The following is an 11399-nucleotide window of genomic DNA, read 5'->3' as shown; positions in this document are numbered from 1 at the left end:
TCCAATGGTAATAGGCCAGCCATAGGCTAGCCAAAAACTCCTCCTGCCACATCATCAGCACTAAAAACTCCTCTTGCCACATCATCAGGATAAACAACTGGACAAGCAATAGGGTGGACAACGGGTGGAGATCGAGGTACCGCCGGCTGCAAGACCCTTTGTATCAACCGGTTTATCTCACGGGACGTATAGGCCTCCAACTGTTCGTTCATTTGTCGTTCGTACTCCTCAGCATCACCACCACTACCACCACTACTACCACCCGCGTTACTCATTTTTACGTTGTTGCTCTTGTACAGAAATTAAGATGGAGAGAAAACTCGTTAAAACAAGTGGTGCGAATGAAAATGACGTTCGAATCGCGTATATATAGTGTTTCGAAAAAAACAAATATTGAGCTCGTCGATCGCTCGCCGATCGGGAGCCTGCAATGGCGGCCAGCCGACCGGCGAGTGGATCGGCCAGCGCCCGAAAATCGGCGTCCGGTCGCCGATTTTTTTACCGAAATGGCGCTCGCCGGTTCCAATGGTTCGGCGAGCGGACTGGCCAGCGCCGGGAATCGGCTAGCCTGTTCGCTCGCTGCCATTGGAGATGCTCTAATTACTCCAATATTCATTTTCATAAAAGCAATGACGTGTCGTCAGCCACCGACGTTGGAAGCATAGAGATACACTGATACAGCATATAAATAATTCGTGCTTTCCATCACTCACTTCATTTCTCTAAATTTCCGCATCTACTCGTTTTCTGCCGCTGTTCATGTAGCTGTTTTCAATCCCGATTCCACTTCAAGGTCAGTTAGAGATCTCTACGATTTTCATATTCAAATACACCCTTCTCTTCGTTTTCAAATGTTTTCTTCGATGTTTCCGTTACAAATTTTGTTTCAAATTCCAAATTGCGTTTATCGTTTGCTTTTTTTACCACATTTTGATCTGGAATACTCATTCTGTATGAGACCTCTAAATTTTGTGAATTCTTTCGGCAGATCTTGAAATATTCCTTGTTTTCTTGGAAATTATCGTCGATTTCCCGGTCTGGGCCGTCCAGATCTACGATAGCGACGGTAAAGATGGGATCTTTACTCAGTTTGAAGGTGTCGATCTTGTTTGTTGTGTTAGTAATTTGTCAATTGAGCCAAGGGTTTTATCTCCCCGGTAGTTACCCTCACAAATATGAAGTCGGTGATCCCTTGACTGTGAAAGTGAATTCTTTGACTTCAATTGACACTGAAATGCCCTTTAGCTATTATAGTTTGCCATTCTGTCAACCCAAAGAGGGCATTAAGGATAGTGCAGAGAATCTCGGTGAACTTCTCATGGGTGATAGGATTGAGAATTCACCCTATAGGTTCAAGATGTACACTAATGAGACCCAGATTTTCCTCTGCCAAACAAAGCCTTTATCGGGTGAGGAGTTTAAGCTTTTGAAAAAGAGGATTGATGAGATGTATCAGGTCAATGTCATCCTTGATAACTTGCCTGCAATTAGGTATACTAAGAAGGATGGGTATATGTTGAGGTGGACGGGCTACCCCGTGGGTGCTAAGGTCGACGAGGGGTACTATATCTTCAATCACTTGAAGTTTACTGTCCTTGTTCATAAGTTTGAAGATAGCAATGTGGCTCGTGTGATGGGCACTGGGGATGCTGCTGAGATGATCCCGCCCGAGGGGAACCAGGGATCAGCCGTACCAGGGTACATGGTTGTTGGGTTTGAGGTGGTTCCCTGTAGTTTCCAGCATAAGCCTGAATCAGTGAAGAACTTGAAAATGTATAACAAGTACCCGGCTTCTATTATCTGCGATCCAAACACGGTAGCCATGCCTATTAAGGAGAATGAGCCTCTTGCTTTTTCCTATGAGGTCTCCTTTGTGGAGAAGGACATCAAATGGCCGTCAAGGTGGGATGCATATCTGAAGATGGAGGGTGCTAAGGTGCATTGGTTTTCAATTCTGAATTCGCTCATGGTGATCACTTTCTTGGCGGGTATTGTGCTTGTGATATTCTTGAGGACTGTTAGGCGGGATCTTACCCAGTATGAGGAGCTCGACAAGGAAGCTCAAGCTCAGATGAATGAGGAGTTGTCGGGCTGGAAGCTCGTTGTTGCTGATGTCTTCCGTGCCCCTTCTAATCCAGCACTCCTGTGTGTGATGGTTGGTAACGGGGTCCAGATTCTTGGAATGGCCGTGGTGACAATTTTATTCGCTGCCCTCGGATTTATGTCCCCAGCATCCCGTGGGACACTTATTTCAGGCATGCTGTTTTTCTACATGGTTCTTGGAATTGCAGCTGGGTATGTAGCTGTTCGTTTATGGAGGACAATCTTTTGTGGGGATCACAAGGGATGGATTGGTGTCTCGTGGAAGGTTTCTTGTTTCTTCCCTGGTATTTCATTCCTGATATTCACTTTCTTGAATTTCTTATTGTGGGGTAGTCACAGCACAGGAGCAATTCCTTTCTCTTTGTTTGTCATCCTCATTTTGCTATGGTTCTGTATCTCTGTTCCCCTCACCCTTGTTGGCGGCTACTTTGGTGCAAAGGCGCCTCATATTGAATACCCTGTTCGAACAAACCAGATCCCCCGAGAAATCCCACAACAAAAGTATCCATCGTGGCTGTTGGTTCTTGGGGCTGGTACCCTTCCTTTTGGCACACTTTTCATCGAGCTCTTCTTTATCATGTCGAGCCTCTGGATGGGTCGTGTGTACTATGTTTTCGGATTCCTCTTTGTCGTGCTCTTGCTTTTAGTCGTGGTATGTGCTGAGGTGTCGCTCGTCCTTACTTACATGCACCTTTGTGTGGAGGACTGGAAATGGTGGTGGAAGTCATTCTTTGCGTCTGGGTCCGTTGCTATATACATCTTCCTTTACTCCATCAACTATCTGATATTCGACCTCAAGAGTTTGAGTGGACCCGTCTCTGCAACGCTCTACCTGGGCTATTCACTTTTCATGGTGCTTGCGATCATGCTTGCAACGGGCACAGTCGGGTTCCTCTCCTCGTTCTGGTTCGTGCACTACCTGTTTTCGTCTGTGAAGCTGGACTGAGATGTTGGTGGCCGGGAAGCAACTTTTGAAGTTAATTTCATAGTTTCTTGTTTTCTCATGTCATTTTTCATCAGAGAATCTTTATCCAAAAAAATAACACCATGAAGTTTGGTATTCATTGTTATTACTATATTAGAAACTCATACTCCTATTTCCAGGATGTTTTTTTTTCTTTCTATTTTATACGTATATTTTTATCTTTTTGAAGGTGGATTGGGTCATTATTGGCTTTAAGGATGGGCTAGAAACTTGGTCTATGATTTAATTAATCAACCTATTTCTATTTGTTATGTTTCACAAAGTGACAAAACAATAAGAATTAAAGTGATGTTAATTCTCAACAATCTTCATATTTAACATATCCACTATTATGTTGTCAACTACTTGGTACTATAATCGATTTTTGTGGTTGCTTGAAACGAAAAGAAAAGTAGGGAAAATATTTGGACAGATGTTTTATAAAAATTAATGTGTGATATGAGAAACTGGTGGTGGGTAGATTACCAAAACGGAAGAAGAAAAAGAATATATGTAGTACTATTTGGTACTAAAATATAATATAATGGAATTAAATTTAGAGCATCTCCAGTGGGCGGATGTCCCACTCGGACATCCACTAGGACATCCCAAAAACACCTCATGTCACGTCACTAGGACTTCTCATCCCACTGCCACGTCACTAGGACATCCCCTGCACAATCCGCCCTTCCCATCGCCCTTCCCACTAGGACTTCCCGCAATAAAAAAAATCACAATAATGTAATTACGTAAAAACGGAATTATAATTTTGACACGGAATACGGGAAAGCACAAGTGGTGCGAATGAAATGAAGTTCAACGAGCCGTATATATAGAGTTTAAAAAAAATCACAATAATGTAATTACGTAAAAACGGAATTATAATTGTTGACACTAGAAACTTGTTAACACAAGTGGTGCGAATGAAATGAAGTTCAACGAGCCGTATATATAGAGTTTTTTTTTTTAAAAATTAATTACCGGACGTTCGACCCGGACGTCCAACCCACTCCACAATGGCGGACGTCCGCCCGCCCGTCGCCCGCACGTCCGAGGACACCCGACGTCCTCACGGGACGTCCGTATCCGACCTTCGACGCCACAATGGCGGACGTCCCGGTCGCCCGTCGCGGACGTCCGACCGGACGTCAGCCATTGGAGATGCTCTTACGTTACTGAATCATCTGGCTTGCCGCATGATTGAGCAGGTTTGAATTTAGCCTTCCCATTTTAGCAAATCCTTCCTTACTCATACTTAAAAACATGATTAAAATTTCTACCATAAAAAGAAATACTCCTTCCTCCCCCTAAAAATTGATACATTCGAAACAACATGAGTTTTAATGTAAAATTAGTAAAGTAAGAGAGATATAGAAAGAAAAATGTGTTAATGGAAAATGAGTTCTACCTCATAAGAAAGAAAGAAATTTCCTAAAATTGAAAGTTTCTATTTTTAGAGACAGACTAAAAGGGAAAGAATTTTTATTTTTAGAGGACCGAGGGAGTAGTATATATCTAGAAATGCATGGGCTTTAGGATTATATCTGAATATTTTGATGAGATACTTGTACCATATATAAATCACTCGAATCAAATCATTCAATGACTAAGAATCATATCCCCACCTGCACCATGTATACATATGTTTCTATTCCCCAAACTATCCAAATAACCATGAACAATAAAAGTGTCTACAATTTATATATTCATTCATGAAGTCTTTTTCAGGTAAAAGGCATTGGGTTTGCCCATAAACTGATAAACACTAGCATACAAATTATGTTCCCTAAGATCTAGGTTTTCTCTTGCTTGCAAATTATGTCAAGAAATTCAGCCTCTAAGTTTCGTGGTGAACTATGAGTCTATTCTCTCTCTCTCTCTCACACACACACACGTGCATATATATTCTTGCTTTTAGTTTAGGTGTGATCTTCTTTTACAATATACATCGACGATTAAGTACTAGTATGATATAAGTATAAGTGTATAACCCATAATTTGTGTAGTGTTAAGACGAAATTCCTTTTTATATCTAACTATAGCCGAGTTATCTTCATGGCATATATAAGAAGTACTTAAAGGACATATTCTCTAAATAAAGGAATTAAAAAGGGTACGCTCATTGCATTTTATGAAATGATTTTATTCATGTATATCTAGTGAGAGCTAAATTATATTTATCGCACCTAATTTTATGTTGCCCATATTGAAATTATAATCGTGCACGATAAGATATCGAAAGATGAATTATTGCCAAAATAAGTTTGGTTTGACTATTAATGACAATTCATCTCCTAGAAATATTATGCTATATACATGTGTACTATTCATGACTCATGAGCACCCTTCTTCATTTCCATATTATCATTATATTATATATTTACTGTAATTTCAGTATCCTATAATTTTACTAACTTCATTAGATCTACAAATAACATAAAAATCGAAGCTTAATTTTTTTTATTATTTGAAATTAAATAATAATAGAATAAATCAGTGCTTTTTTATATTTATTAATGACGTAAACAATATATTCTAAAATATTAAAATCAAAATAAATGTATAAAATAATAAAAAAAGTAATGCTAACACAATCCAATAAGAATATGCTCACATAAAGCATATTGCCAAACTTAAAAAAAATTGGATTCACTAAGAAATTAATCCATCACAGTATTATCAATTATGTATACTTATTTAAAGTATTAGGAAATCGGTGGTTGTAGAAGTTTGGTTTTGTACAAACTCAAATAAATCAAAGAGCGGAGAGTATACTACCTGACTCATTCCTTGAGTAATTAATTTAAGTTGGGCCGATTTCAAAAATGATTTTTAGTTTTGTGGTGGAAGAAGATGATAATTAATAATTAGGCTGAATTTAACTAAAGACTAAAGAGTGCGTGTATTTTTCGGATGATTTTTTGTCGAATGATTTTAAAGCCAATTAAAATTAAAGTTACTTTATAATTTGCGGGTTTTGGCGATTAATCCTATCAATTTAATACTCAACCCGGTACGGTATTCGGTGTTTTATTACTCAAAACATAGGACTAACTTCAGGTATAATCGCCAAAATACCTGTATATAACTATATTAACATTAATTTAGTTTACCATTGTGTTGTTAATTCCCATAGATTCTCGTACGAAGTAATACGGATCTAATCACAATCTTCAATAATTACTAGTATAAGACTCATCTTTTGAAGTGTAAATATATTTTTGGATTTATGGCTCGATGTAATAAATTATACTACTAGAATTATAGTATCGCCTTCTAGTTAACAACTACAGTTAATATTATCTTTTTTGAAAAAAAAAAATCAGTATATACCCTAAAACAACCTTATGTTACACAAAGTATATGGTTAAAATATTAAATAATTAAGGATATAAACTTTGGAAGATTGTATTACTATAAAACATGGGAAGTCATGCAAATATAACATACTCCATATTTATGTTTTTAAAATTATTTCAGTAATAACGCCATTTAATTTCCTAATTTTGTATCTAAATTCACAAATTGATTGAATATAATTTGATTTTGTTTCTATATAATGTATTTTAATTAATTGGAATATAGCTTATGTACTTATTTTTAAAATTAGCTCCAAAATAAAATAAATATCGAATTACATTGGAACAATATAATTTAAATTTCAGGTGATATAATACTTAAATAATTTGTATAACTATAAAATAATTAATTACAGAATAAATCAAATTTATTTTATCATTTTTAAACCATAATCTTCAATTTGTAATAATTAGAGAATGCAAAGATATGTCCTTAGTGGAATCAGATACAAAATAAGAAAAAAAAATGGATATATGCAGATATTTTTCCATTACCAAAGACTTGTGATGATATTTCATTTTTCAGGAATCGCAAATTTATTTTTCAGGACTAAATTTGAAATATATAACTTGACTAAAACCAGAATTGAACCAAGATCGAGAAGTTTTTTTAATAACCAATCCTAATTTATAGATGAATAGAGACACTTTTTTGTAGTATGAATATATATAATGCTGATACGTGAATAGAAGAGATTATTCTAATATCGTAGTTTGAACTCACCGAGTCGTTATCCAATGTGAAAATTAGACGATTTCATTTTTATTCAGAGAGAACATCATTTTTGGTCCACGAATCATTTTAGGTATGTAAACTTTGAAAATATCATTTTAGGTCCGTGAACTTTGAGTTAGTATCATTTGAGGTACTTTTTACTATTTCCAAGTTTTTTTGGACTAAAATACCCTCAATACCTTAAAGTGTATATATTTTTAATAAATTTATCATATACTCATATTTTTTTATAAATATCTTTACAATATATTTTTGACAAATTTTCTAAATATAATTTGACCTTAAATATTATCACTTAATTTTGTGACATGCAAGTAAAATTGCTTCTTCAATTCTTTATATTATTTTTTAAAAAAATTGAATAAAGAACTTTCTTTAATAATAAAAAATTGAAAAAAGATCTTTTTATAAATATCTTTACAATATATTTTTCAAAAATTTTCTAAATATAATTTGACCTTCAATATTATCATTTAATTTTGTGACATGCAAGAAAAGATCTTTATTCAATTTTTTATTATTAAAGAAAAGTTCTTTATTCAATTTTTAAAAAAATTAATATAAAAATTTGAAGAAGCAATTTTACTTGCATGTCACAAAATTAAGTGATAATATTTAAGGTCAAATTATATTTAGAAAATTTGTTAAAAATATATTGTAAAGATATTTATAAAAAATTATGAGTATATGATAAATTTATTAAAAATATATACACTTTAAGGTATTGAGGGTATTTTCGTCCAAAAAACTTGGAAATAGTAAAAAGTACCTCAAATGATACTAACTCAAAGTTCACGAACCTAAAATGATATTTTCAAAGTTCACGGACCTAAAATGATACTTTGGCAAAGTTCGTGGACTAAAAATGATGTTCCCTCTTTTATTTATTACTTCTATATACAAAATGAAACAAAATTGAACTTCGACTATGATTCAGAAACATCATGATTAATCGACACTTGTGCTATAGAAAATGACTCGTTTTTCTTCTTCTTTTAATTGAAGTACTAATTTAATCCACGCGACTAACTTTTTTTTTTGCGGTGGTCCGCAATTAAATATAGTATTAATAAACCAATAATTAATTTTACTGAAAAAATATTTTTGACAGGAATTAAAATATAGGAGTAGTAAATTTTAATTAGAATCAAATTATGTTGAATAGACTGTGCACTTGGATGCATGGCATGGAGTGTGTCATGTAAAGTTCTTAGTTAACGCTAGTTATACAAAGTTTTTATAGCTAAATGAACATCTACTGTATTTAGGAAAATTGATGCCTCAATCTATGTATTGCGAATCCGAATTGCAGTTCATGTTTCTAATCATGATCATTAATTTTAGTTATGGATTCTCAAATACTATTTGTCAAGAATAATTATAGTCTAATTAATATTTTAATTAAGTTAATTCGGTCGCAGATTATTTGGTAAGCTTGTCGTCAGGTCGGGATACATGTATATATTTGCATGTTGAGCCACCAATTAAGGTACAAAACTTGTTATTGAATGAGCATTTGGAAATGACATATGTTCAATCCGGATAAATTGTACTCCATATTTTCTTGATGGCTCTACCCTCTCTTATAACAAAAAAAGACTAATTAATAAAATTAAATGAACTACTATTACTTGAAAGAATTGATATACTCCCTTTATACCAATATAGTTGTTTAGTATTCATTTTAAAATTATTCCAATATAGTTGAGTCATTTTTAATTTTTAGTAAATATTTTGTTTTTTTATATTACTTTTTCATTATCACTTTTACTTTATTATTGTATTATGTTTTTCTTTATCTACTTGATATTTAAACACTCTTTTTTTAATTTTCGTGAAAAGAAATGTTGGGTACAGTAAATAAAACATGATTTATTTTACATAAACGCTTGACCACATTTAAATCGTAGTCTATTTTAGAGCAAAGTAATTTAAACAGTAAATAAAACATGATTTATTTTACATAAACGCGTGACCACATTTAAATCATAGTCTATTTTTGAGCTAAAGTAATTGAAATATTAAATGATTTTGTTGGGCCCACTAGAGTATTCCCTCCACATGTCACGTACAAAATACTCTCTCCTTAGAGCATCTCCAATAACCGGCGTCACCACCGCGACGCCGATTTTTCGCCCACGCCGGTTTGACGCCGAACCATTGGAACCGGCGTGGGCGAAATCGGCGTCAAAATCGGCGTCGCCATGCCGATTCCCGCGCTGACGCCGGTTCCGACGCCGATCCTCACGGGCGCCATTGTGCGTCCCGGATCGGCGCTAAACCGGCGTCGGATTTAAATTTTTTTTTTTGTTTTTCGAAAACACTATATATACGCGCGTTGAACCTCATTTTCATTCGCACCGCTTGTTTTAACGAGTACTCTCTCTCTACCTTACTTTCTGTACAAGATCAATAACGAGCAATGGAGAACAACTACGAAGGTACTCCAGTTAATCCCGGGGGATGGTCTCAGACTCCCCCGCCTCCCGATGTAGGGTCTCAGACGCCCCCGACTCCCGGGGCAGGGTCCCATACTTCCCCGGCTCCTGGGGGAGGTGGTTGGCTTCCGATGAGCGGGTACTACAACATGTACCCGTGGCAGCATATGATTCTGGGGTGGGCACCCGGCATGCAGCCACCGGCGCAGCAGATGATGCCACCGGCGCAACAGATGATTCCCCCGGCGCAGGGGACGCACGGGGGGGACAACGCCTATCGGCCGACTTTTGATTTTTCCACCGGTTCTTCGCACACATCGACCCCAACGGATGCACAGTATACGGAGACCTTCTCCTTAGCGGACTTGGGTTTTGATATTAACGAGGTTTCGGAAACTCTCATTCAAAGCCAGGGAGTAGGGCGGGGTAAGAAGAAGGGCAAGGCGAAGAAGGTCGGCGAGTCGTCGCAGCCCCAAGCCGAAATCCGGGGCCAGAGGAAGTGGATAGACGCGGAGAACGTTGCGGTTGCCAAGGCGTGGGTGAGTGTCTGCGACGATCCTCTGGTTTCGAACAACCAGAGGATCGTCAACTTGTGGGCCAAGATAGCCTCAGCCTACAGGGCATTTTGCCCTGAAGGGAGACCGTGCACCGGGGAGGAGGTCCGGAAGTGCTGGGACCGAATCAGGGCTGGCGTCTCTCGATTTTCGGGTTTGTACGCCAACGCCCTCCGCATGCAGACCAGTGGCCAAACAGAGGAAGACTGCAGGAGGATTGCGGAGAGAGCCTACCCCGATCCGGATAAGAAGTACTATGAGTTCACCTACTGGAACTGCTACGTTGTGCTCAACGAGTCGGAGAAATTCCGGGCAGGCGTCGACGCTGGCTGGCCGAAGAGGCAGAGACTGAACTATACCGGAGATTATAGCGGCAGCAGCGGTGGTTCGTCAGACCTCCCTGAGACGGCCCAGGAGGTCCCGACTCCTCGGTCGCCGACCTCGCCCGGTTGGGCAAAGGCGAGCGCAGCAGGTTGCAAGGGGGGGCATCCCGAGTTCCCAGGACGTCCATTCGGCATCCCCCCTCGGCAGGTCTACCGAGGAGCTCAAATTCTTCGCGCGCCAACAAACGCGCGCTCAAATGGTGAAAACCTTAGCCGACTTCCAAGCGGCGGTGGACCCCGAGGTGAAGGATTTTCTTCGTGTATTGCTCCAGAGCCAGCGTGAAGAATTGGAGGCGATGAGGAGGGACACCGGCGGGAATAGCCGCGGCGTAGGTGGCGACAGAGGCGGCGGCGACGACGGTGAAGAAGCGCTGGGCGACGACGGAGACGAGGACGGCGGCGATGAGTGATTTTGTTTTACTTTTTTAAATTAATGTACTTTTTAATTTTTGTACTTTTTTTATATTATTGTACTTTTTTTTAAAAGTAATGTACTTTTTAAATTTTAATAATATTATTCGAATTTTCCGTATTTGTCTCGTAAATTAAATTCCGTATGTTGATACAAGTGTAAATTAAATTATATAATTGTTATTAGTGATGTGGATAGGTAGTGTGAAGGCTATGTGAGGGCTATTTGATGTCCAGTTGATGTGGCAAGCTGATGTGGCAGGAGAATTGTAGTGCTGATTATGTGGCAGTGTGAAGGCTATTTGATGGCTATTTGACGTCCGTGCTTATTGGAGATGCTCTTACTTTTCAAATAACTCTGCACAATCCAACAAATACTCACAAAAATAAAAAAATCAATTGAATTCCATTCCCCAAAACGAAGAAAAATATCTGCATCAATTAGTAAGCC

At 37.8% G+C, this 11399-nt stretch overlaps 1 protein-coding gene across 1 annotated transcript; it reads left to right on the top strand.

Annotated features, from left to right (window-relative positions):
- The first annotated feature begins 659 nt into the window (after positions 1-659).
- LOC121805960 (transmembrane 9 superfamily member 11-like) lies at positions 660-3200 on the top strand. Its single transcript, XM_042206015.1, has 2 exons — positions 660-793; positions 989-3200. Exon 2 carries the CDS (start codon positions 1073-1075, stop codon positions 3047-3049), a length of 1977 nt encoding a protein of 658 aa, XP_042061949.1. The 5' UTR covers positions 660-793; positions 989-1072; the 3' UTR covers positions 3050-3200.
- Positions 3201-11399: the final 8199 nt, after the last annotated feature.

The sequence above is a fragment of the Salvia splendens genome, chromosome 5 (assembly GCF_004379255.2).
Source record: "Salvia splendens isolate huo1 chromosome 5, SspV2, whole genome shotgun sequence".
NCBI classification, from domain to species: Eukaryota; Viridiplantae; Streptophyta; class Magnoliopsida; order Lamiales; family Lamiaceae; genus Salvia; species Salvia splendens.
This window is presented reverse-complemented; position numbering and strand designations above follow the sequence as displayed.

Excerpts from the sequence above, each read along its gene's own strand:
- LOC121805960 (XM_042206015.1), top strand. The coding sequence starts at position 1,073 with ATGGGATCTTTACTCAGTTTGAAGGTGTCGATCTTGTTTGTTGTGTTA.